General features: G+C 43.7%; 1 protein-coding gene and 6 non-coding genes across 10 annotated transcripts; 3 read left to right on the forward strand and 4 right to left on the reverse strand.

The window, feature by feature from the left end:
- Nucleotides 1–1,043: 1,043 nt before the first annotated feature.
- On the reverse strand, nucleotides 1,044–1,250 carry LOC143332296 (small nucleolar RNA U3). Its single transcript, XR_013078206.1, has one exon. It is a non-coding gene; the product is annotated as a small nucleolar RNA U3 (small nucleolar RNA).
- A 420-nt stretch (nucleotides 1,251–1,670) lies between these two features.
- LOC143332285 (small nucleolar RNA U3) lies at nucleotides 1,671–1,877 on the forward strand. The gene has a single exon (XR_013078195.1). It is a non-coding gene; the product is annotated as a small nucleolar RNA U3 (small nucleolar RNA).
- A 563-nt stretch (nucleotides 1,878–2,440) lies between these two features.
- LOC143332283 (small nucleolar RNA U3) lies at nucleotides 2,441–2,647 on the reverse strand. Its single transcript, XR_013078194.1, has one exon. It is a non-coding gene; the product is annotated as a small nucleolar RNA U3 (small nucleolar RNA).
- A 482-nt stretch (nucleotides 2,648–3,129) lies between these two features.
- exoc3l4 (exocyst complex component 3-like 4) lies at nucleotides 3,130–23,736 on the reverse strand. Of its 4 annotated transcripts, XM_076748961.1 has the most exons (15): nucleotides 23,709–23,736; nucleotides 23,501–23,589; nucleotides 21,998–22,226; nucleotides 19,700–19,813; nucleotides 19,186–19,425; nucleotides 17,509–18,127; nucleotides 16,438–16,555; nucleotides 15,638–15,763; nucleotides 14,940–15,040; nucleotides 13,812–13,910; nucleotides 10,981–11,104; nucleotides 10,083–10,205; nucleotides 9,309–9,461; nucleotides 7,936–8,057; nucleotides 3,130–4,824 (listed from the first exon to the last, which is right to left on the reverse strand). In XM_076748961.1, exons 3-15 carry the CDS (start codon nucleotides 22,224–22,226, stop codon nucleotides 4,605–4,607), a joined length of 2,388 nt encoding a protein of 795 aa, XP_076605076.1. In that variant the 5' UTR covers nucleotides 23,501–23,589; nucleotides 23,709–23,736; the 3' UTR covers nucleotides 3,130–4,604. The 4 variants fall into 4 exon arrangements, with proteins under 4 accessions (XP_076605076.1, XP_076605078.1, XP_076605075.1 ...); XM_076748963.1 differs by lacking the exon at nucleotides 23,709–23,736 and having other exon boundaries at nucleotides 21,998–22,211; nucleotides 23,501–23,687; XM_076748960.1 differs by lacking the exon at nucleotides 23,709–23,736 and having other exon boundaries at nucleotides 23,501–23,687.
- LOC143332298 (small nucleolar RNA U3) lies at nucleotides 5,054–5,260 on the forward strand. The gene has a single exon (XR_013078208.1). It is a non-coding gene; the product is annotated as a small nucleolar RNA U3 (small nucleolar RNA).
- LOC143332297 (small nucleolar RNA U3) lies at nucleotides 5,849–6,055 on the reverse strand. The gene has a single exon (XR_013078207.1). It is a non-coding gene; the product is annotated as a small nucleolar RNA U3 (small nucleolar RNA).
- On the forward strand, nucleotides 6,470–6,676 carry LOC143332295 (small nucleolar RNA U3). Its single transcript, XR_013078205.1, has one exon. It is a non-coding gene; the product is annotated as a small nucleolar RNA U3 (small nucleolar RNA).
- Nucleotides 23,737–27,151: the final 3,415 nt, after the last annotated feature.

Genomic DNA, 27,151 nt, shown 5'->3' on the forward strand with positions numbered 1-27,151 from the left:
TTTGGTGAAGTTGGAGTGAAGGTTTAATCTTTGCAGCAGCAGAAAATTAAAAATATTTGTTGCATTAAGTAATTTTCCAGTAAGTCTGACAAAGATGAGAAAGTTCAGAAAGTGTTCAAGGTCGACTTTAAGATAATGAAGAACAGCAGAGTGAAGGTTTTAAAATCACTCACACTGAGCACATCCACGTCCTTCAGGATATTACAAAACACGTTCATTTTCATTTTGTATATTTTACTGCATGAAATCCACTCGAAGCATCTTTTCTCCATTAGAGTCTCATTTAGAGAGACTGCACTCATGACCTTCACTTCATTATGAAACCGGTTTGGCTCGTACTAACGCTGCTTTCTTTTGTAATTTTTAAAATCTTTTTTAATGTGTGAATCAAATAAACATTAAAGTAGAATTCCTGTGAAGAAGTAGGAGAAGGCTCAGATCGTGTTTCCTCCCTCAGATCGTTCAGTGTTTCTGAAGGAGGGAACATGATCGGAGTGGAGCTTGTTTACCGTGTTTAAAGATTAAGACTTCGTCCTGTGCCTGACTTTACTCAGGTTGAAGTTGTGCAGAGCTCAGCTGGAAGTTAACCTGCAGTGTCTCGTCTTTATCTACTCAGAAAATCACTAAGTGTAGCTGTTCTGCTCAAACAAGTGCAACCAAACAGATGAATGAAGGAGACGTCAGGCAGTCACAGTGTGCAGATGCTCTGAGAGGAGGTCCAATCGGGCAGAAGTGAACACACCTGTGTGGGCGGGTCTTTACAGGTCCTGCACACCCACAAGTGTTTGCTAAACATCCAAGAGGTAAAATAGAAACAGAAACTTGAATGTCTTTACACAATGTTCCTGCAATTATGTTAGTTTTGATCAATTAAATGGTGTTTAATTCATGAATTACGGCCTCTTTAAAATGTATTTTTAGAAAATTTCAATAAAGAGCTTAAATGTACTTTCTGTAAGACAAAATGAACAAATTAAAGCATTTATAATTATGAAAGTTAGACTGAAAAACCAAAAAGGCTTCACTTCAGACCAGGTTAAAGCTCCACTCAGATCATGTTTCCTCCATCAGAGTCTCATTCAGAAACACTGAACAATCATCAACAGTGCAGAAGAAACAAAGTCTTCTCACCAGTTTCCTGCTCTGAAGGAAACATCTCAGCTCTTCATCGTGGGCAGCGAGACCAAACTCTTTAGAAACACATTTCTCAAGTCGAGACCTGAAGAAATGATCCCTGAAAGTATAGTCTTGGTTTGTTCCGGATGTTTCTCAGGGTCTCATGTGAGGAGACGAGGACTTTGACTCCTGGTGAGCTCCTGTGGTTCAGACAGAGGCTCCTCCTCCTCCTCCTCCTCCTACGATCATCACAGACACATTCATTCATGTCGATGTCAGATGTCGTTTCTTTGACATCCATCACTCTGACATCTGTTTTCTGTGACTACAAACTACTGTAACTGCTTTAACTGTGGACGAACTGTGACTAAACAAACATCTTCTCTCAGTCATTTGTCTCCTTCACTGAACTTTAATGACTCAAAGAGGCTCTGCAGTCTGTGCTTTAAATGTCACATTCATTAGCAGGAGGAGAGTCTGAACCACAGGAGCTCACCAGGAGTCAAAGTCCTCGTCTCCTCGCATGAGACCCTGAGAAACATCCAGAACAAACCAAGACTATACTTTCAGGGATCATTTCTTCAGGTCTCGACTTGAGAAATGTGTTTCTAAAGAGTTTGGTCTCGCTGCCCACGATGAAGAGCTGAGATGTTTCCCTCAGAGCAGGAAACTGGTGAGAAGACTTTGTTTCTTCTGCACTGTTGATGATTGTTCAGTGTTTCTGAGCGAGACTCTGATGGAGGAAACATGATCTGAGTGGAGCTTTGTTCTGGTATAAAATTAATGCCTGTTTAAAAAGGATCTTTAATGTCCTAAAAAACGCTGAGTTTACATGTTTTTACTTAAAAGAAATTTCAGAGATCTGTATGAAGATTCACCAAGATTTTTTAAACAAGGCAATAATCTGTGAATTAAATTCAAATGCAGTTATTTAGCAGCAAACTTGTGTAAACACATTCAAGTTCTGTTTGACTTTCACCTCTTGGATGTGTTTACGCTCACATGAAGTATAAACGTGGTCATTTGTGCATGAAGTTTGCAGAATCAGCTGAATAGTAGCAAACACCTGTGTGGGTGTGCAGGACCTGTAAAGACCCGCCCACACAGGTGTGTTCACTTCATGCTGCCTGATTGGACCTCCTCTCAGAGCATCTGCACACTGTGATTGACTGACGTTGCCTTCATTCGTCTGTTAGTTGGTCGCACTTGTTCAAGCACGACAACTTCAAATCTTATAATTTTATTAGACGGAGATGAGAGAGCTGCCAAACTTCAGCCTGAGTAAAGTACATCAAAGTCTTAATCTTTAAAGAAGTTAAAAAGCTCCACTCAGATCATGTTTCCTCCATCAGAGTTTCATTCAGAAACACTGAACAATCATCAACAGTGCAGAAGAAACAAAGTCTTCTCACCAGCTTCCTGCTCTGAAGGAAACATCTCAGCTCTTCATCGTGGGCAGCGAGACCAAACTCTTTAGAAACACATTTCTCAAGTCGAGACCTGAAGAAATGATCCCTGAAAGTATAGTCTTGGTTTGTTCTGGATGTTTCTCAGGGTCTCATGTGAGGAGACGAGGACTTTGACTCCTGGTGAGCTCCTGTGGTTCAGACAGAGGCTCCTCCTCCTCCTCCTACGATCATCACAGACACATTCATTCATGTCGATGTCAGATGTCGTTTCTTTGACATCCATCACTCTGACGTCTGTTTTCTGTGACTACAAACTACTGTAACTGCTTTAACTGTGGACGAACTGTGACTAAACAAACATCTTCTATCAGTCATTTGTCTCCTTCACTGAACTTTAATGACTCGAAGAGGCTCTGCAGTCTGTGCTTTAAATGTCACATTCATTAGTATAGATTGATATATACAAAGTGAATCCACAAACGGTCAACATTTTACACCTGAACATCTGCATCAAAAATCACCACCATCACTGTTTCTTATCAGGGTCTCAACATGCAGCTGCTTCATGTGCAGATGGGTTTGCAGGACATTCATGAGACTGATTGGTTTGATGCATTTTATTAAAAAAGATTAAATAAGCTTGACATTTCTACCCCTTTGGGCTGCAGGTGCACATTTGAAAATCAAACACAGAAAGATTTCACATTTAAACTCTTTGTTAGGGCCGATGAGAGCTTCAGTACCTGAAACACTCGCTGAGTTGTAAATCCCTGAAAAACCATCCTGAGATACTAAACGTATGTATATGTGTATATGCACTGCATATGCTCCAGTTCTCCCAGTTGATAACAAACATACATAAACGACTTACATACACAGGAAATCTCAATGACTAAAGAAATACATAAAATGTGTGAAGAAAATCACATTAAAATGATCAGTTTTCTGCATCTATGATCAAACAGAGTCGTCTGAAGCCAGAGATTTAACAGACAGGAAATGGAAACACACACATTTCACAAACACACTCTCATATTTGAGTGTGAGGCAGTCGAAGAGGCTCACAAACGGTACATTTCCCATCGCTGAGCTCAGTTCCCTGAGCAGCACGTTCAATCACGCAAAGAGTTTCAGGTTCGTACACTTTCTGTTTGTTGATGTGGAGCTTTCGACTCAAACCGAGGTCCAACAGAAATAATGTACTTGTACTGCAAAACAGTGTCGCCGAGAAAACGTCCTCACAGCCAACACGGACGCTGAAACCTGCCTGTGATTGGTCACATCTGCAGAGAGCTTCACATTCATCCACACGGAGAGTTTCACAATCTTTTCATCCCCAGAAACTTTGAGTTTCATCCAGAATCGTTGGTCAATTGTTTTCTTTCCCAGAAAACAATTCTGCAATTGCTCACAATGCTGGAAACAACTTAATCTGTAGCGCGCTGCATGCGTCACATTTAATACCATCTGTGAGTGAAAACATGTGAGACGTTTCTACCTTCGTGTGCGAGAGGAGACATTCAGGAACACGTTCAGTCTGTTGGGTCACAGCATTTCATTATTAGAGAAGTATTTTTATTTAATTTAAACTTTATTTAAATTATAAAGCTGAAGTGCTTTGACACTTTTTGTCATTAAAGCCCATAAAAAGACGAAAACCAAGCATGTGTTTGTCTCTCGATGTGCTGATTGTGGCTCTCAGCTCCAAGCTCACTGATTCTGACTGCGGACGCGTATGAACAGATTTATAGCTCTACTTTAAAAAGGGCTCGGTAATTTCCAAAAGAGCTGGTCACTGTAGTATTTTACAAAAATTACTTACAAGAGGAAATAGCAGATTTGGTGGTTTTCATGGGATTTGTTGTCAATAATGAAGTTTTTTTTTTAGGGAGGGAAAATGACAAAGGTATGTCTGAATCTGTGCAGGACGTACAGCTGGACTGAGTTTGATGGCTGTGTTTGACAGCGAGGACCTTCATTTATGTCAGAATGTGTCCAACCACCTACGGGAAACTGTAACTACCTCCACCTGGTGAACCTCACCTGTCCTCCACTCGGCGCCTCGTCCGCCTTGTCGCACTAGTTGTCGAGCAGCGGGACTCTGAGGCAGGAGAAAGGCAGATTGGACAGACAGTCTGTGTTGACGGTGACCTGCATGTCACCAAATAAAACTCGGCTCTTGTCGCCGCCGGTGACGCCCAGTTTCTTCCTCAGGTCCGTGAGCGTCCGGAGGATCAGCTGGCGTTCGCGGCCTCTCAGCAGGCCTCTGAAATACAGAACAGCAACCAGGTGCTTCTTGCTGCAGGTGAAGAAGAGAACACACATTTATTAAAGTTATTTTATCCTGATTCATCACTGCATTAGAAGTTCAGTTTATCAGAAAGAGTACCAACAACAACAACAGTTTCAGCAGGTTTTTCAGGTGTTTCATTTGTTAGGAGGAGCCTCTGTCTGAACCACAGGAGCTCACCAGGAGTCAAAGTCCTCGTCTCCTCACATGAGACCCTGAGAAACATCCAGAACAAACCAAGACTATACTTTCAGGGATCGTTTCTTCAGGTCTCGACTTGAGAAATGTGTTTCTAAAGAGTTTGGTCTCGCTGCCCACGATGAAGAGCTGAGATGTTTCCTTCAGAGCAGGAAACTGGTGAGAAGACTTTGTTTCTTCTGCACTGTTGATGATTGTTCAGTGTTTCTGAATGAGACTCTGATGGAGGAAACATGATCTGAGTGGAGCTTTTTTTTTAATCTTGTTTAAAGATTAAGACTTTGTCCTATACTTGACTTTACTCAGGTTGAAGTTGTGCAAAGCTCAGCTGGAAGTTAGACTGAAGCATCTCATCTCCATCTACCAATAAAATCAAACTACAAGTGAAACCAAACCACAGAGGAATGAAGGAGACGTCTGTCAATCACAGCGTGCAGGTGCTCTGAGAGGAGATCCAATCAGGCAGCATGAAGTGAACACACCTGTGTGGGTGGGTCTTTACAGGTCCTGCACACCCACACAGGTGTTTGCTACTGTTCAGCTGATTAGACCTCTGCTCAGGTTGAAGCTGATGGAGCTCCTTCAAGTCCCCAAACTTCATGCCCAAACGACCACATTTATCCTTCATGTCAGAGTAAACACATCCAAGAGGTGAAAGTCAAACAGAACTTGAATGTGTTTACACAAATTTATGTAACTCTGAAAATTGAGAACATATGGTGCAAAACATTGATGCATTTTAACCAAAGTGTGAGAACCTTTTTTTTTTTTTTTAAACTTTGAGTAAAGCCAATTGTAACTCCAACATAGTCTTCACTTTAGACCAGATTAAAGCTCCACTCAGATCGTGTTTCCTCCATCAGAGTCTCATTCAGAAACACTGAACAATCATCAACAGTGCAGAAGAAACAAAGTCTTCTCACCAGCTTCCTGCTCTGAAGGAAACATCTCAGCTCTTCATCGTGGGCAGCGAGACCAAACTCTTTAGAAACACATTTCTCAAGTCGAGACCTGAAGAAATGATCCCTGAAAGTATAGTCTTGGTTTGTTCTGGATGTTTCTCAGGGTCTCATGTGAGGAGACGAGGACTTTGACTCCTGGTGAGCTCCTGTGGTTCAGACAGAGGCTCCTCCTCCTCCTCCTACGATCATCACAGACACATTCATTCATGTCGATGTCAGATGTCGTTTCTTTGACATCCATCACTCTGACGTCTGTTTTCTGTGACTACAAACTACTGTAACTGCTTTAACTGTGGACGAACTGTGACTAAACAAACATCTTCTATCAGTCATTTGTCTCCTTCACTGAACTTTAATGACTCAAAGAGGCTCTGCAGTCTGTGCTTTAAATGTCACATTCATTAGCAGGAGGAGAGTCTGAACCACAGGAGCTCACCAGGAGTCAAAGTCCTCGTCTCCTCGCATGAGACCCTGAGAAACATCCAGAACAAACCAAGACTATACTTTCAGGGATCATTTCTTCAGGTCTCGACTTGAGAAATGTGTTTCTAAAGAGTTTGGTCTCGCTGCCCACGATGAAGAGCTGAGATGTTTCCTTCAGAGCAGGAAACTGGTGAGAAGACTTTGTGTCTTCTGCACTGTTGATGATTGTTCAGTGTTTCTGAATGAGACTCTGATGGAGGAAACATGATCTGAGTGGAGCTGATGTTGTAAAGGTTACAGCTCTTTTCAATGAGGAACATGCTGCTCTTTTTTATGAAATCTTGTTTTAAATAGGTGATGAAACATTAAAGTCTAAGCTCCTTATCAGCACTTCATCATTTTGTTTTTCCTGTTTTTTCAACTGTTTCTCTGACGTGGCTGCAGGTTGGTGAAATGCTGCTCAGCTGTTTGTCATGTATGTCTTCACAGCAGAAGTCACCTCCCAGCTTTAGCTCTGGTTCATGCACGACATCTTCCATGCAAACCGTTCAGTTTATTGGGGGTTTTAGGCTCATTTTTCATTAACATCAGATGACACTTCCTGTGGGAATCACCTTGCAGAGCTTGTGTCTGTCTGTCTGTGTTTGGACTGGAGCCTCCTCGTGATTCATGTCAGGGGTTTCATGTCAACACTGAAGGCAGCTAAAGATCACGGCTCTGCTCTGAGTAAATCTGTAACTAAACGTACTCTCCGCTTCATTTCACTCACCTTCTTCTGCTGTTTTTTCATCATCACTTCCTCATTCTGCAGGTTGCATTCATTCAAGTGCAGTTGGGTTTATTTCAGTGCAAAATGGGGGATTTCTGCACAGCTTTAATCTGCTGACCACTCTCCGTCTAAACGTCGAATACAGTTAGACAGAGGAAACTCGGACACTTTCTAGGCAAAGGGAAATTAAAATCAGGATGTTGGTTAAATGTCTTCACTTTGGGCTTTTTCTTTATGGTTTTTGTTTCAAAGGCAGGTGATTTTGGCAGCTTCATCGCAACGAAACCGCTGCTTTTCAACACAAACATGTCACAGCTCTCTGAGAACGTCCATGTGTTTGCTGGTTTATAAAAACTGAACTGAAATGGACGAGAAATTCCCCGCCTTCAGCCCGCCTGACCGTGCCTGCTGGGGTCTCCTCTGAAGCTTCTGGATAAGCCAGCTGACCGTAAACACGTTCAAACCATGCATCACGTGCTTTCTAGGTTTGACAGCAGCCATGTTGGAAATCAGACCGTAGAACTGTTCAAACTACAAACAGCTGAGCAAAATCTCTGATACACCAGAAATCCATCCCATCTTCTAAACACGAGATCGTTGAATGTTCACGTGATGAATCAGGAGTCATGGGAGGCGACTGATTCTGGGCTAAAACCAGCTTTAAGTGTCAGTGAAAGACGTACTTTTCCTTGACTCATTTTGGGATTTTTTATAGAGTTTCTGCAGTTTTGTCAGATTAGATGATTTAAATGAGTTTGAGATGCCCACCTGAAGTCTGGGTAATGCTCCACTATCGGCTGCAGATGGTTCTTTATGTCGCTCTTGTTTCTCTGAGCGATGATGTTGCTCAGGTCGTCTCCTGCAGAGTTCAGCCACTCGTGGGTCGAATTCTACCAAAAATACCAGAACATAACCAACTGTAAGTTTGAGTTCCACCCAGGCAGCATAAAAAAATAGGATTTAGTGGTGCTTATATTTATTTTTCAACCAATTCCTCCACGAATATAATTATGATGACATGAACCTTTTTCCTGTGACCATAACTTTATGATCTTACACCAGAAACATGTGGTTTGTCAGGACCATAAACTGTATGTAAGAAGTGGATGAAGTCAGTGCCGAAGCACCTTAAACATGCATTCTTTGTCATGACCAACAGGGGGCAACTCCACTGGTTGCAAAAAGAAGGCCGATACCGTGGAAGTCTATGAGAAAACGACCCTACTTCTCACTTGATTTACCACCTCAGTAAACATTGTCTAAATGAAAAATCTGCATCCAAATTAACCTCACAGCTAACATGAATTACAGATGCATGCTAGCGTTAGCTGATGGTGCCCAGCTCCGTCCTCTCCTCCAAATACGCTCACTCAAAAAAACAAGATGGTGAGAACCCAAATGCCAAACTTGAGGCTTTAACGGTGGTTTACAAACCAGCGGCTGACGTCCAGGAGGCAACTTCTTCTAATCAGTCTATGGTTAAGACTAAATCTGGAATAAACCTGTTTCTTAGCCAGTCATGACACTTTCTGAAGTGATACTGAAACAAAAAGGACCAAAAACCATCCCGAACACACTCATTTAAAGGGGAACTCCACCAATTTCACGCATAAAGGTCAGTTTAAGTTCAGTGTAATCCACCTTGAGTTGGGCCTGGAGGCTGTGACTGTTTTCCAGTTGCATCATAGGAAACACAGACTCCAGTATTTCGGGAGCTGGATCCATACTGGAGAGTACAAAATGACTCACTCTGCAGAGGAATGTCCAGTGTCTGATGCACTGTTTTACTGCTGTAGCTGCTGGAGGTGGAGCTTGTGTCAACTCCTTTATTTACAGATAGTTTAGTCCAGTGGTTACCAACTTAAGGGTCAGGCCCCTCCAAAGGGTCACCAGTTAAATCTGAGGGGCCATGAGACTGTGAACACTGGTTTAATCTTAACATTTAGAAGCTAATCACATGTTTTTAACTGTAAAATCTCAATCTGTGCAGCACTAAACACATCTGTCAAATGAATAGAGGTATGGAGTAACTCATGCACTGTGACATAAACGATTGTGTTTCCTGTTTTCCCTGATGGGCCTGCAGGCCGGGCAGAGGCTGCTGTTTGTTGTTGTTGATGGGGAAGTAAAGAGAGGATTACCATGTCCTCAAACAGATCTCTGAGTTCACCCCACTGCTCACGGATCTTCGCCGCTGCCTTCTCGTGTTTGCGGTTCTTGCATGAGTAGTTATTCTTCATCAGCTGGCCGATGTATTCCTTCACCACGTGGTAATGCAATCGTCCCGCAAACTCCTGTTGCCGGGAAACACACACACACACACACACAGAGAAAGGGAGTGATGTCGCAGAATAACAGGATGGACACAAAAAAAGGGGAAATGGAAGGATGCTCGTCTTTATTTGTCCATCACATGACCAGCAGCCATCAGATCATATGAGTTAACACCTCCTCTTCCACCTATTCATCTGCGCCTGTCGCCCCCGGGGTTTTCGGTTTAATGACTTCTGCACTCGGAGCGTCCGGCCCAAAACAATGGTGCCTGCATTGATTCACTGGAACTTCCACGAGGGTTGGTGAAAAGTAAATAAGGATTTCCTCTCCTCACCTCCAAAAACCTTATACATCAAATCATTTTTGGCTGGAAATCTCATTATCTCAAATCTCATGGCTGCCAACCTTAAGCTTCTTGTTTCAGGCAGTCTGTTGTTACACGGATGATGGATTTGTCTAATCCAGATGAGGCAAATGCCAGAAAATCTTTGACCGTCGCTGGGAACTACACTGGATCATTTCCAGCACTGTGGGAAGTAACCAATCATCAGTGACGGACATGAGGGGTCTTTCCTGTAAGCAAAACCATTTGGCTAGTTAATTCCAGCCCGTCTCCTCCTCCTCCTCCTCCTCCTCCTCACCTGGCTGTGTGGAGGCCTCACGAGGGAGCAGTGCTGAGAAAGCAGCTGAGTGCGACTCTGAAGCTGCTTGAAGTCGTCGTCGTTGGTGAGCCACTTCCTCGTCATCATTCTCCGCAGGTACGGCTGGAAAGCAGCACAGAAAGCAACAAACACTTACTGAACGATGCCTTTACTGTCTGACTCTCCATCGGTTTCCTCAGTGCTTGGATTTTAACAAGTTCTCCAAGTTAAACAACAAAATATGTCGTTCATGACTGAAAACCGTCACAAATCACTGTTGGGAAATAAAGTAGTAAATACAGAAATACAGTAACTGCTGGATGTTTAAATAATGTTTGCTGGCCGCTCAGAATAACAGGTGGAGGTGATGAGGATAAAAGCAACACAAAACCTGTCGGGGAGGAGGTCCGAGCGGATCGCTGGACATGAACGGAAACCATTCTTTGTATCCTGTTTCCTGCAGACGCTCAGTGTTTGTTTTATTTAACCAACACCACAATCTGTCTGTGACCTTCCTGACCGAGCGGCTTGTGTGCCTGAATGTACCTAAGTCTTGTGTAATGGCCATTTGTGACAGTGGACCAATGATGTCCTCCTGATGGCTGTTTTAGTCTCAAAGGACCTGCTCTGTCTTTAAATTGGACAGCTTGTTGTGAGAGCCTCAGTCCGCCTGATTTAAGGCCTGTTTTCACGTCCCTGCGCTCCCTCTTTTAACCGTACACAGCAGGCGTCTTGCTTGAAAGCATCGCCGCACTGTTTCGTAATAGAAGTTCAGGAAAGGCGCATCCCTTTTTCAATTCCCCTTTTAGAAACCACAACAGAACACGGCTGCTCTCTGAGTGAGGAAACTCACTGGAAAGCTGGAATTCAGCTTTCACCTCAAACACTATAACTGTACCTTGACATCCTCTTTGAACTGGTCCTCCAGGTTCAGCAGGAGCCTGACAATCAGCGACTTCACCTCTTGCCTGAAGCCTTCCACCTCCTGCGGACAGGAGTCTCGGTATCCCTCCATGTGCTGCCTGCAGGAGGAAGAAGAGCAGGACACGAAAACCATCAGTGGCTGAAGTTGAACATGAAGTCTGACCTCTGTACAGCTTTTCAGTAACGACAAAAAGTAAACAGGCGAGTAAACTGTGAGTAATGTGACTGTGCTGGTGGACGGTAACGAAGTACATTTACTGTAATTAAGTACAATTTTTAGTCGCTTTACCATTTTATGCTGCTTTATACTTAAATTCCGTTACATTTCACACTGAAATTTTGTACTTTATACTGTACAGATGAAGATTTTACATACAAAATATTTCCAATGTTTTTTTAAATACAAACATTGAAGCAGCGGTTCTCAAACTTTCTGGTTTGTGACCCTTTAAAAAAACCCTTGTCACAGGTTTCACCAATTCTTCAGGTGGTTTTATTTCAGTAACAGGACTCAAAGAGGTAAAATGATCAAGTTTCACCAAAAAGCAAATCCCATTTTTCATCCACGACCCCTCAGATTCACATGGTGACCCTCTGGAGGGGCCTGATCCAGAGGATGGGAACCTCTGGACTAAACTCGACAAAGTACCGCTCACTCATGAATGTGGTGTCATACAGAGTAATAAACACGTTACTTGATGATTCTTATGTACTTGTGGATAAAATCTTTGCTTGTTGCGCCCAAAACATCAAAAAAATGAACGAGGCCCGGCGTCATGCTCACGATAACAACGTTCACCTTCTCAGTTTAGCACCTCATCATGCTAACACATGCTAATTAGCTCCAAACACAAAGTCCAGCTGGATGAAAAGTCAGGGAATCATCTGAGTCACAAGGATTCATCCTCAGGGTGAGGTGACACGTCAACCCTTCCAATAGTTACTGACATATTTCAGTTGGGACATGGACCCACGAGGAATGTGTCCTTCCTGTGTCCCAGTTTCTGGATAATCCAGGACCTCCTGACGGACTGTTTTCATCTGCTCTACTTTCTAGTGAAAGAGGAACGTCCCGTCAGCCTGTCTGAGACTGAAACTGTGTGGATGGCAGGACGCCACGAAGGCTGAATGAGAATAAAGAGCCTTTGACCAACGAGCCGAGTCGCAGTGTGAATGTAAAAAACACCTGCATCACCGTTTATCTCACACTGTGTTTAAACTCACAGTGATCGTCCACAATTTCCTGACAATCACTGCAAGATATCAAAAACCATCAAGAGCAAACAAGCGAGAGCATTAAACAAGTAAAAAAGAGGAAATGAGATAATAAAATGAAGTCAGATGCTTCATTTTGACCTGTTAACCTTCAGTGTCACATGTTTCCCTCAGATTTCTGCTAACGTTCCCTACAGTATGAACACACACTGCATAAAAATATGTAGTGAAGGTCCCTGTGTGCGTTCTTTGTCAAGGCTCATGTTGAATGAAATAAAGGATTCTTTTTTGGTGTCTTAGCTGAGGGAGCTCCAGCCTCCTCCTCAGCTCTGCTCTGTTCGTTCAGTCTCTCTCTTCCTCTCTGTGGACGTCGAGCATTAAGACTTTATGACTTCCTGTACATAACAGAGTATAAAGTGCAACAGTGGGACGATGCGTGCAGCTATTATGGACACGCATGTACATATATTCACATGCATACAGATGAGTTATGAGCGAGTTATGCGTATTTTGATTGTGTGTGTTTCGTCAGAGGTCATAAGATGTCAGCTGCAGACTCTGCTTCTAAAACCTCACAGAAGCAACGAACAGAAAGCAGACCTGCAGCCATCAACATGCCCTGTGCACGACACGGATGAATGCACCGCCACAAGCCACATTTGCTTTTTGTTGAGACAGACAGAAGCAGCTGAGGAGGTTTAGAGGTTCATCTGAACACTTTCACTTTACCCCCACTTCTAGCTGCAGCGTTTCTCACTCGCGGCCCTGTTTCCCCGAAACCACGTGAGGCAGCGGCCTCTCCAAAGCTGGCACGGTTACTCCTTAAAGAGCCATGATATTATTGTAACTGGGTATGTAATTAGTTTCTGCTCTGAATACTACTTGTGCCTGAATCTTATATAAACTATGTTGGCACGAGTGCTGGGAATCTCCCACTAAAGTCTAAAATAGCTCAGAGATGAGTCACGCAAACAAAAGCTCTGCATGACTTTTAACTCTCACAACATCCTGCTGAATCTGTGTGCTTCCAGTCATCGGTTTAAAGCCATTAAACAAAAAAATAACTGGACTATTCGTGGGTTAAACTCTTCATTTCTATATAAGAAGCTTCTACTGTGGGCAGCCTTCAAAATAAAAGCACTCCAGTTGACCAGTGAAGTCCAAAAATCCAGGTCCGCTTACCAGGTTTTTCCTGACCTTTTGACCAAATCTAACCATCTTCATCAGCAGTTACGAGTTTACTCTTCATCATGGAGACAAGTGAGAAACAGTTTAAACTTCCAGAAAAACCTTGTAAGTATCCCTTGAGTTAAGAAATGCATTCAGATAAATGAATGTAAATCTAAGAACTGTGTCACTGTCACTGTGACCAGACTTAATGATAATAATAATAATAAATAATAATAATAATAGTGATGGATGCATGTTTGCATGCTTGCTGAAGTCTGATGCTTTGTTTTAAATACTGTGTATTCTTCACTAATTTACTGTGTTTTATACTTTGATGATGTTTTGTTACCATGCTTGTGCTTCATGTTACATATTTCATGCAAGTTCATGCAGGTAATTTCAGGAAGTCATGTGACTTACTGTAAAGCCGTGAAGCTGTTGATGTAGGTAATGTGATACTCCGTCCAACGAGGCTGCGGCCTGAGAGCGCTGCAGTGATGCCTGAAGCCTGTCTCAAATCTGCAGAGGAGGAAGGAGAGAGACGCAATCAGCCTGTCAGACGAGTGAAAGGGCATCAAACTCCCACTCTCAGCAGACTTCCTGCTGAAGAGATGTCTGTGAATGCATGAACATGCAGTGAGGTCAGCTTTATCTATGAAGCCCTTCAACACTTCAGGGGACTTTACGGAGAACAAGCCTCGTGGACAAAATAATGACAACATCTGAAGATATGCAGATACCAAAATAAAACACATTAAACAGGCAGATTAGAAAAATAACAAACACATAAATACCAAAAATCTTAAGGTAGAAACTGAAACAAAACTAGTTGTGAATATATAAAATGATACTGCTTGGTGACACGCTGTACACGGTTAGTGCAGGTCTGGTGCTGAAACCGAATCTAATCTTTCTGTGTTTTGAGGACACATGACCTTCAGAGACTTTAGAAAGAAAGAAATATTCTGACATTACTCAAGAGGGAAGTCGCATGACGGTGTGGTTAATGCTCAGAGCGCCGGATCCCCTTTCTGCTTGGTTTGAGTTTGTTCTTCTGTGGGCGGGTTCCCCTCATTCCTCTAACTTCCTCTTCTACTATATTGATAAAATTGTTTTGTCCTTAATTGTGCACCAAGAAGCATTTTCTGCCCCAAAGCATGTGACTATTCCTCTGACCTTTGACCTCAGCCCTAATAAATCAGAGGAGCACTTTTCTTGTAGATGCTGAAAGAATTTATAATGAATGAGTTCATTAACATAACAACTGGTGACAAATAAAACTCATGACGGAGACGTAAAACCACAACAAGCTGGAAGAGGCTGAACAGCAGCGCAGAGCTGCAGAGTTTATGCTAATTATCTGTGGACTCATCATTGTGTCACCACATGAAACTGACTCACTGTCACTGTAACAGTCTGCAGACGTGCTAACAGCTGTGAGGCTGTACTCATGCACAGGGAAGCTTTGAGCTAAATGCTAACAGCATGGCGTCATGCTGATGTGAAGCAGGCTTCATGTGTGTTCAGCGTGTCCCGGTGTCGACATACGTCTTGGGGAACTGTTTCAGCTCTCCGAGGCAGGAGGAGATCACTCTGTGCTCCAGCTGAGCGTCGATTTGTCGAGCGTTCAAAGCGTTTCCCTTCACTCTCTGTTGAGACAAAACATTCAAAACATTCAGCAAACAAATGAGGTGAAGATGAAGCTCAACATGAAGCTCTCTGCTGCCTCCACATGGCCGAATCTCTGCACTGCATCACATCACTGCCTGTCTACGTCGACCTTGATGTCCATCAGTCCTTTAAATTCACCCGATTTGGACTTTTTTTTTTCTGTTTTTAAGAGATGAAAATCACAAGACAAACAACAAAAACACACAAAACGACACAAACTCGAGCCTATTAAGCCATATACTTTGAAACAAATATACATTTCCTAACATAGAAATATTTAATTTACTTGCTTTATAATCATCCTAAAATAACAAAAATCCCAAATTGAGAATTGTAGTTGTATAATTTCTGCTTCAAATATGGTTTTAAGCAAAATTAAATACATTTATTCCATTATAAGAGCACATCTGTGCATAAAATAACTATACTTTCATCATAAAATACAACATAAATACAAGTTTTTTGATTTTTACATGTAATTTCACATGCACTGAAGCACATGTGTGATATTCAAAGAAAATGTTAGTTTCACTGTGACCACATGAAAGCAAACTGAATCAGCTCATGTGTCCTACCGTCCAGATGTCCATGGAAATCTGAGAGTTGAGGAAGTCCTCGTCCTTCTCTGGAGGCCTGCAGTCCCTCCAAACTTCCTCATTTTCAAGCTCAATGACTCTTTCGAGTGAAGATCTCATTTCCTCCTGCATTAACAAACACAGCAGGAAATGAAATGATTCCAGTTCCTCTTCCCTCAGCGACACTCAGCTATAATCCCAAGAACTCATAATAATATACAAGCATTCAGAAGGCTTTTGTGCTTTTATTTTGAAGGTCAAAATAAAAGTGTCCATACCGTGGGGCAGCTCATCTCTCACAGATAAAATATTTGCATTTCTAAACAGATTTTATAGATGTGTTTTGGTTTTGTGACTGAAATGTGAACAAAACGTGATGCTGATTAAAGAAACCTTTTAATTTTACACGAGAAAAATGACGAAAAGGTGAAAACACTTGTTGGCTGATTTGGTTCTTTTTTTAATACCACAGCCATTTTTTAACCTGACCTTCATCAGGTAAAATTCATTAAATCCATTTTAAATTTACGCTGATGAAGGTCTGAGGACCAAATTGTGGCCAGAAGGATGGATGGTGGATGGAGTGCAGGATTTTTTGTTATCTTGTACATAAAATAAATGTTGTATTTCCCAGCATGGAGGACTAAAGGGGCAGAGAGATAACTCTTAAATCCTGGTGAACAAATACTCTAAAAAAGGTGGAATCAGGCCATAAAAATGTTTAGAATCCTCAAAGGTTTCCAACAACTGACGGACCCTCAGCGTCCTCAGTGGGACCTTCGGCCGTGTACCCTCCTCACCCTCACTCTGCAGCAGTACTTGTCTTTCAGCTGCTTCAGGAGGTCGTCCTCCAGCTGCAGCTCAGCGCTCTCGTCCTTCATGTCCGGCTGCAGGGACGGACTTCCCATGATCCTCTCGCTGTTGGGGGCGAAACAGGACACAGTTACCAACTTTTCACGCCGCTGCGATCAAAGAATGTGCAGACGTGTTGCTTCACGCCGGCGGAACGAAGAAATCAGGTTACAAGCTCTGCAGATTTCACCAGAACTCTGTGACGCTGTGTGAGGGCATTTGAGAAATGCTGTCTTTGAATGAGGCTTTGCATCAGTGAAAACAATGAAAATCAGAAGTTATTCTAAGTAAATGCAGCATGTTGTTCAGCAGAAATGCTGCAGAAGATCAGAAATGCTTTAATAAGTTCAATAAAAACCAACCTGCAGGTTTGGAGCAGGTGATTTGTTCTTGTTGATATGAACACGAGCGTCTGCTCTGCTGTATGTGTGATTTACTGTACGAAGAAGCTTTTTTTAGGATGCTGCTTCACAGAATCTGTGAGAAACGTGGACACGACCTGATTTAATATTTTCCATTTTGGCCTCCAGAGTGTTGTTCCTGTTTTTTTAGAATCAGATCAGCTGTTTATTTTTGGGTTCCCAAATGTTGTTCCGAGCGCATTTTTTTGGTCTGTTGTGGCCTGATTCAACAAATGCTGTCAGCAGTGCTGCCTCGTCTTCATGCTCGCTGTGGTGCTGCGAGCCTCTGAAACATCTCTGCCTCCACCGGCTGTGAGTGCGTCTTTACGCGAGCTGTCGAGACCTTTCCACAGTCTGAAAGCAAACATTTCTGCAGGGACACCATCAGTCTGGGACATGTGGCCAAAATGTCTCGACTCTGGACGTCATTCCCTTCCTTCCTCCTGTTTCATGTCATTTCCTAATAACTTAATGGAGGCAAAAATGCTCTTATACTTATACTTTCACGGTCGATCGTATTTTCTTGGGATTCGCTGTGAAGAGTTTAATCTCACTAACCTTTGTATCTGCATTATGTAATCCGCCCTGAGGATTCCCCTCCCGCCTGCGTTCACTGACCTCTGGTAGCGGTTGATGATCCAGTCCAGCAGAGCGTACAGATCCTTCTGCTCCGTCACCTGCACCTCCAGCTTCTTCAGGTGCTGCCCGACGACCCTGTGGTAGCTCTTCACGTAGGTGCTGAAGACGTTAAAGCTGGGAGGGTACGACCACCGCAGCTCCCTCTTCACCTTCTCCAAGTCCTCCACGATGGCCTTACCCAGCAGCGCCAGGTGAACGGCCAGCCAGGAGGCGTTCTGCTCCATGGGCTCCAGGTGAACGCTCTCCACCTTCACCTGTACCCCCTCGGCCACCGCCTCCCTCCAGGCCTCCATCCAGCTGCCCGGAAGCCCCCCCGGCTCCTCGGCTCTCCTCTCCTCCTCCTGGATGATGCGGGCCACAGGAACCAGCAGCGCCTTGTTTCTGGAAGGAAGTGTGTTGGAGTCGCGCACGATGGCGTTCATCTTGTTCCTCAGGTCTCCGTAGAGGAGGCTGAGGTCCTTCTCTTTCTTGGCGAGCTCCATGGGCGAGTCCTCACCACATCGTTCCCGTTCCTGCTGGAACTCCTGCCGCAGGGCGAGCAGGTTCAGGTGAGCCTCCTTCAGCTCCTCCATCTCTATCAGCTTATTGATCTGCATCACTGGGAAATCAACAGAGACGATGGTGAATCTCTAGAAAGAGTTTAATACAAAAAGCTTAAATGTTCCTACAAAAAAAGGACATGCTGTGACTCAGCCAGGAAATGAAACTTAAAATCAGTAGAAATGACTCCTGACTGTCGGTTTAACAGACTCCTGTTTGAGGCTGAACCCACGTGTATTTCACAGGAATGAGATTCCTATCTCTGCTTTTGTTGCCAAAACAGAGGACGATGGCAAAGAACGTCGAATGTACAGACAGAGGAAGAGACAGGAAGGTGTTTGGCAACAACACTCATCAGGCGGACAGCCCACTTTGAAGGACACATGTAGAAACTTTCCTACGCAATCTGACAAATAATGCAAATATAAGCAACTGAGAATCAGATCAGGATATACCTGAAGGACAGCCGCTGGCTCCTCACAGTCAAATCATGAAAGAACAACATGTCAAAAGCTTAAAATATCCACCAGGAAAATGTTCAGAAAAGGTTCAGTATTATTGATTAAACAGAGGATAAATAAACAGGATAAACAGGCCAAATAATCTACTTGTTCAACATTTCAGTTCTTGTCATTCTACATAAATAACATTAAAACTAATGGCTGAATGTACTTTAAGATTAATGGTGACTTAACATGCTAATGCTAACATGCTAATATGCTAAACATTATGTTAAATGCTGACTGTATACGTTATCCAAGGGGCCGGCTCCAGGGTGAGTCAGTTCCCATAGACCCCCATATTAAAACGCCAAGCTTTACAGCAGAAGTAAACATGTTTACAAAAAACAAAAAACAGTTCTGGTCTCTATAGCTCATTAGCTAATTTATCCGCCCACGCTCCACCTCTTTGCTCATTTCTGACAGACACAGAAAACTGTGCAAACTAAACAGACACATGTCGCAAAGCTACTAAAACGACACGCTAAACTTTAGCATGTTCCGAGGCACAGAGGAGAGCTTCATAATCCAATATGGCTGCCAGAGGGAGGGTCACATGCAGGCGACATCAGGAAACCCTTTGGATGAAAGGCAACAGGTGTGAGGGAGACTGTACCTGACAGTGGTGTGTGTGGTAATTCTGGCAGTGTGTACGCCTCCTCCATCTCCTCGCACACCACTTCCTCCTCCTCCTCTTTCTCCTCCTTCTTCTCCTCCGCTGAGCCTTCAGAGACGGCGACGAGTGGCTCCGCTCTGCTGCTTTTATCTTTGTTCTTCTTGGTGTTGAATGTCAGACTTCGACGAATGGACTCTCCTCTTTTCATGAGCGAGTTCCCGAACCCGGCCATGTAGGGATCTGAAGGTAGACGAGGTAAACACTGGGGTTCAAGGGGAAAAAAGCTGCATATGGTACCTTTAAAATACACTATAAGGAGGCTGGTGAAGCCGCATTCATGCACACAATTTGTCCAGGAATGAAATATGAGCATAATCCTCAAGAGTCCACACATTATTCAAGTTCTATCAAGTTATGTGCATCAAAGATATAGAAAACAGTGTCAGCAGAGCTTTAATATGAGCAGCAAGGACACTTATTGATGCGAGGAACTGTTGTCAAATGACTGCTTTACCTGTCTTCGAACGCGTCAGACCTTTGCTTTTCTGTGAAGCTGCGTCGGCGTCGTCTTCCTCTTTTTTGTGGAGAAGGCCTCCGATGTTCTTCGGAGGAGAGCCGGAGCTCAGACCTGCCAGAGAGAGGCAGTGAACTTTAACCTCCCTCTTTCACAATCGCTCTCTTTGTCACGTCAGGAGGAAAAGAAATCAATCTGAGCGCTGGAAATTGATACGAGTTCAGTTTCTTCAGGCTCATATTTACATTATGTGAGCGCGTGACTCAGCAGCGCTGTGTCCTCCCGCTGACCTAAAGCAAGCGAGGAATGCAAAGATTAAGTCATGATGAAAACTTAGAGTGGCTCAGCTCCAAAATACAAAAGTGAAAGTCGCAGTTTGTCCTCATTTGTGCTGACAGGGTCGCTGATTTTAAGGAATCCACGAGGCTTTTCTGTAAATGAAACCACCTCACGTGCACCGCTGAGTGGACGAGCGTAACCCTGCGAAATGCTGCAGAAATGTTCTGCTTTTTACTCCCTTTCAGAGTTTTTACTGCAGGACTCCAGCCTGGAAAACATCTGCTGAGGAATAAATGGAGCCCGACTGATCGCGGTCCAATCAGCCTTAATTTAGCTGATGATGTGCCGCTCTGCCGCTGTGCTCCTGAACTTTAACGGCTATTAAAACGAGACAATGTGGATCTAAATGAAGCCTGATTCTGCATCACAAGAACGAGACAATCAACAAGAAAACAAAAGCTGCTTCACATGATTGTCTATTCTTCTAAAAGTCTTTGATTTCTTGTGAAAATTTGGATTGTTTTTCCTTTTCTGGCTGAGAACAAAATTAAAATGAAACAACAGGAGGAAGGGGCCAAAAGGTTGTGAATCACTGAGAAATCCAACAACGCACTCAGAACAACAGCCGGGACTGAGAATCAGAAGCAGCTCAGCGAGCGCTCGGGAAAGAACGAAGTGTAGGAAGAGTTCATGTCACGAAGGAGAGAAGCGTCAATCATCCTCTGCTCAGCCCACTGAGGCTCATTCACTGACAGCACGGAGGATGGAGGGACCATCAGGACGTGATAACTCTCCAAACACAGACATCCTCAAGCTGAGGCCGACAAACACTCGACAAACCACAACATACACTCACTCAAGTACAGGATTGAAGTACAGTCTGAGGTACTTGTACTTTCATGTTGCTTCTGCTTCACCACGTCACACGAGTTTGTTTTCACTTTAATCTCTCGCCTGACGTCAGATCAGATTCGTAAATGATCAAACATTAAAGGTCCAGTGTGGATTTAGTTGCACCTTCGTCTACGGTGGCAGCTAAAAACACAAACATGAGGCTGTCCTGAGGCTCCGTGTTTGGTTTGTCCATTCCAGGCTTCTGTAGAAACATGGCGGTGCAATATGGCGGAAGGGGACCTGCTCCCTCATTGGAACAGGTAACAAAAACATGATTTTCATGAATATTGTTTCCATTTTCTCCTGAACACAAGATTATCGTCTTGATTCATCACATATATTCTGTGACAAAGTGGTGAGAAAGGCTCATTATAATTTCCCTGAATTTAAGTCCATGTCTTCAAATAGCTTCTTCAGATCAGATGAAACACAAAAAATAGAAATTTACTATCAGATAAGACTTCAAATCCTACTCCTACGTTTGGTGTTTCTGCCTAAAAACTGACTGAAACAATGAATGGATGGACTTGTTCCTCAGCCTTAATATGCTCTTGATAAAAGCAGCAGGCCGGATCGGAGGACAGACGATGAAATGCTTCACGCGCTGGACGTCTGACTGCAGAACAACATAATCACCACGTTCACTGATGTCCAGCAGACTCAGAATCAGCCGCAGCGGCGCGACGGGTTCGGCTCTCAGGCCAGTTTAATGACGCTCGGCTTCTTTCTGCAGAGCTCTCTGAACCGCGTTCCCACACTGTGGCTCTTTCCGCCCACACGCTCACACATGGTGGGTGTTACAGGGAACTCTGGGAAATGTAGGCAATCACTGATTTCAGGGGGATTAGAGGAGGCGGGTTGAGGCCAAGCAGTAATAAAAAGCAGAAAATAGGAAGTTTGATGAATTTTCTTATCTTATATCGGCTCATATTTCCAGGAGGTGCTGACATGTGACCTGTCCTGATGCTGCGCAGCTCGTGGTGGATGTCGGCCAAATAAAGCGCCACACAAACACCAAATCTCACCTCGCCTTTTCTCTTCTTCTGACCTTGAGACCCACGTTACTGTACCAGCCTGAAAATCCCGTCTCACAGCAGATTTCATGACAGCCATGACGGTACTCACTGGGTGACGGCGGCGGCTGCGAGTCAGCGTCAGCTTTGGGTGTGACCTTTGACCCCTTGCCTCCGGATGACAGCGGGCTCTTCTCAGCCACTCGCCGCATGCTGTTTTTGAACGACTGCAGCCTGGTCGGCATCTTCCCGTCGCTCTTGAGGGACACTCGGTCCTCGCCGAGGGTTTCGGTGGGTTTCTCCATCATCTGCGACATCTCACCCCGCTGAACAACATCCATCTGTGACACAACAGCAAAGAACAGAGGGAACGTCTGCACTCTGACGAGTCTGAGGAACAGCGGTTCAGGTGTTTTTTGGTTGCTGTGTTTTGGGCCGGCAGGGACGGGAGGAGCAGCTCTGTTTACAGACAACATCCCAGCCTGCAGCTCCCGTCAACACGCTCACAGAATGAGGGGAAATCTCTTCTGACTGCAGCTGCATCACGTTTTCTCCAGCACTAAAATCAGTGTTAATAAAAATGTGTGCAATAATATAATAAAATGCACTTTATTAACAATAACACACGAGACACTGATGTTACTGTGTGTGTGTGTCTTCAGCATATTTGGTATTTTTGGGATCTCCACTGGCACTCAGAATGAAAGCTGTTTGTAAAGTCTCTCTGGGTCTCGTTTCCACCTGTTGAATATAAATGTTGTAATTAATATCTCACGATTCGCCACCACAGAAGCTCCCAGAGCAAATTCGAGTTAACTGCAGTTACGTTCTTAATTTAGAAGTAATGAAGTCTTTCATGCATTTGACCCTGAAGGTGAGAATGAGTCCAGCAGTATTTGCACAGGTAGACGTTTCTGTAAACAAGGAAGTCGTTACACTCACCTGCGCTCTCCACCTGAACGTTTCATTTTACTTTTGATTTTAATGTTTGTAAGACAACTGAAAACAGAAAATGAAAGCAGAGGCTTGGAGGTGTTTTTTAGCTTACGTGAACTTATTCAAGACTAAATGTGAAGAGAAAAAACGCTTTTCTGTCCTACAGAGCGTCCCGTTTACCTGCAAGAGTCGTTTTTAAGACATAAAACTAAATTAAATGAACTATGAGGATTTATTGTCTCATTTCATCAGTTTGCACAACAGTCTGCAGCGGTATAACTTCATTATAATCCCGAATACTAAACCACAGTCTGTCACAGTGACACTTTAAACTCTCAACAGAGGATTAAAACTCTGTTCTGTTATATTTAAGCACATTGGAGTGTATTACAGACACCACACAGGCCTGGCAGATCATGCTTTATGAAGTTTGTATGTTTAAAACCAGTTCAGGATGAGCGGATTAAAACGTCTCCAGCGCGCTGATTAAAGCGTTTAACGGTCAAGAAACAGCGAAAAACCTCCAGAGCGCCATTTTTCAGCCAGCAGACAGAATTTATCACGACGACTGAGACTGAACTTTGATTGATTGCAAACACAAATGTTCGACCAGTATCTTCAACATGTACGCTAAAAGGTTCAAACTTCACGCTGAGAGAGAGAAAAGGTGTTTCCTTACCTGTGGAGCTCAGGTAGAAAGTAGTCCCGCGGCCAGGCCTCCCTCCGCGGGTTTATCACCTCCGCTCCGCCTGCTTTCACTTTCTCTACCTTAAACCGGTTTGGATTCAAGTGAAAAGTACGATTTACTGTCAGGAGGGTGAGAAGCAGACAGCACAGCCAGCTTCTCGTGGCACGAGGACATGTCAAAGATCACCTTCTGCCTCTACCTGGTCCGCCGCCGCTGTGATTGGTGTCCACTAAGGACACAGAGGACACAGAGGACGCGTTAATGATTGACAGACATGAAGCGTCGCTCAGAGTTCAGCTGCTCTTCACAGCCTGCTTTCATGACACAGATCAGCACAAAACACTTTCCCTCAGAATCACTGCACAGGTACTCTTTTTTCACCTGGAATGTGGCGTTAAAACCCGAGACCGTGCTGCATTCAAGTGCACCCGTAAACTCCTCTTTCGGGGTAACTTCATAAATGGAATAATTCAGATTATTTATGGACGTAAAGATACCACGAAAATAAGCTTCAACACACGAATCTGACTTTTCTTCAATGTTTGTTTTTGGAGTTTTACCTTTGGGGTCATGAATACTACATCAGGTCAAACAGTGGAGTACTTTACTGTACTAGAAATAGTTAAAGTACAGAAACGTCATTACAAGTACACATTTACTTTTTGTGCTTAATTTAAAGTATGTTTGACAGATACTTTTAAAAAGTGTACTACGTTCCAAATACTTTTAATAGTAATAAAGTGCACTTGTGAAAAGTATACTGGTGGTCAAGTCCGTTGTAATACAGTATTAGCATGCTTAATTAAAGTGTACTTTAATTTCACTTCATTTCAAGTATATTTCAGTATATTTGTATGATATAATACAACTGTGCTGTAAGTGTGTTTTAAATGCTCATGAATCCTGATTTTCACTGTAATTCAGTACACTTAAAGTTTGTAGAAAGCTGTGACAATTTAGCACGTTTCAAGTACACTCAAGTATTACTCAAGTGGTACTCGAGGACTACTTGAGAACCCTTAACAGCACCTTAAGTGTACTTAGTACTTTTATCACCTTTTTGAATTTTAAAAGCTTAACATGTTTTTTAATGAATGAATGATTTAGTAGAAACTGACTGTGAGATAAATGTAGTGGAGTAAAAAAACACAATACCTGAAGTACTGTAAGTACTACAGTACCTGAGTAGTCGTTGGGTCACGTGTGCCAAAGTTATAATGACATGATTTCAGGGGCCGTCGTGCCGTGTCCGTCCACTGGAGGGCGACACGTGACGCAGTTGTCTCTGGTGGTCTCGTGCTGCAGGGAGGAGGAGGAGGAGGAGGAGGAGGAGGAGGCTCAGCTCTCACCTTCAGTTCTTCACTGCAGGAGGTGGAAGTTAAATGAATGAAGTTCTGATTTTGAGCGGAGAAACACTGAGATCTGTTCTGTGTGTGTGTGTGTGTGTGTGTGTGTGTGTGTGTGTGTGTGTGTGTGACCTGTGATTTGAGCTGTTGACCAATGAGCTGTTGATCAAGATTAGCATTGTGAACATAAGATAAGACGTCGTCCTTGAGTAGCACTTTGTATCGCTAACAAAAAGCACAGTTCATCAGCCTCCAGCCCCCACTATACTCACGCCTTTTAACACGTCCGTGGGGCCTTTTCTTCTTCTTCTTCCTCGAAACCCAAACTTTTTAAGTAATCAAAAGTGAAAATGAAAGATGACACGTTTTCACATTTGGAAATAATCACTCGAATGTGAAATGTCGATGTGAAATGTTGTTTCACATGTGATGCAGCACGTGGACGTCTTGTCCACTTTCACAGAAATGCTAACGTCCACGTGCCAACATGCTCACAGTGCTAATGCTAACATGCTGATGTTTAGCAGGATTTAGTGCTGACAGTTCATCCAGTCTGATTTCATTTCCATCCAGGAAACCAACACGACAGGTGGAACTGGACCTGCACCATCATCCCACGTGTTACAGGAAAAGGTGTGACACAATGCACTCATCTGTTCACCCTTTCATTTCTGTTGCTCTCTCTCTCTGTTTCTATTATTTTCCATCTACTTCCTTGTTTTTGGTGGTACAGTGTGACCGCTCTGCCAGCAGTCCAGGAATTTCCACCGCGCTGCTAAACTCAGCAGCAGCTCCACCACACAATGGCTGCTTTTGAGCACAGGCTTCAGATACGTGTCGCATAATGAAAGAAAAGCTGTGGCGTGAATGTCGTGTGTGTGTGTGTGTGTGTGTGTGTGTGTCTGTGTGTGTGTGTGTGTGTGTGTGTGTGTGTGTCTGTGTGTGAGCCCAGATGTCCAAGAGTTGAACGTCCAGTGAATCTGCCTCGTTGTCAAACAGAGGAAACAATTTGATAGCGTCTGTGTTGTCGTGGAGCAAAGGAAGCACATTAACAGCACGTTACCCCGACCTCACTCAGGTCTGTCTGTCCTGTCTGTCCCTCTCCTGTCCGTCAGGTCAGAGTCTGTGTTTCTGCAGGGCGGGGCCGACAGCTTAGGTCCGGCCTCCTCCCCTCCTGAGCACAGGTGCACTCAATCAAGCAATCAAGACTCACCTGCCTACACGGTATTTAAGCACCAGTATTCGTTGTATCGTCTGCTGTGCTGTGTGGGAACGACCTGAGCTCAAGAAAAATGTTGATCTTTTCCAAACAATCTGTGTTCACTGCAGTTTTCTGAAGAGTCTCTGAGTCCATGTGTTCGCCTCCTTTATCCAATCATGTGTTCACAAGGTGGCTCCATCCTCTATGATCGACTGAGTCTTTCCAGGATGCCCCTTTCATACCCAGTCATGATCCTCTCACCTGTTACCAGTCAGCCTGTTTACCTGTGGAATGTTCCAAACAGGTGTTTTTGGAGCGTTCCACATCTTTCAGTCTGTGAAACGTGTCGCTGCATCAGATTCACAATAAGCAGATATTTACAGAAATCAATGACGCTGATGAGGATTAAATATTTTGACTTTGAGCTGTTTTCAGGTCAGTTTAAAACGATCACATTGTGGTTAATTGATGTTTCACACAGCCTCCCAGTTGGAATCAGGGTTGTATGTTTATTGTTAGGCGGCACCTCGAGTGGGCGGAGTAATTATGACGGGATCAAAGGAGGAAGTGATGTAATACTGTCTAAACAGTGACAAAGTCCACTTCACCCAGGAGACGTCTGTTCAGGTCCAGTGTGAACCCAAAGATCGACACTGACTATTTTAACTGGTGTTGGGTTTGTTTTGTTCACACCAGGCTAACGTATGCTACGTTAGCTTAGCCTCCACTACTGTAAATCTGATTTGCAGCCCTGGAGTAAAGAGACATCTTCATCTGCTCCTCATCTAAATGCACTGACACTGAGCGCTCAGTGCTGACAGAGCTTCAGCAGCCCTGACACTGAAGTAACACTTAGTCATGTTATTTGGACCAAATATTACCTTCAGCTGCAGGAAAATTACATATGGAAATGAGATGCATTCACGCTGTCAGCCGTCGGTTTTTCAGGCGAGCCAGAGAGCTCGGAGGTTTACTTCCCGTCAATCAAGCGGTAACAGCAGACAGGAAGTCGTCCGACAGAGCTGCACATCTATTGTTGGTCAGAGCGCTCAGGCCTCATCGCCGCTTCGCTGCAGACGGCGCTCTGCCTCATCC

This window comes from Chaetodon auriga, chromosome 14, assembly GCF_051107435.1.
Source record: "Chaetodon auriga isolate fChaAug3 chromosome 14, fChaAug3.hap1, whole genome shotgun sequence".
Classification (NCBI taxonomy): Eukaryota; Metazoa; Chordata; class Actinopteri; order Chaetodontiformes; family Chaetodontidae; genus Chaetodon; species Chaetodon auriga.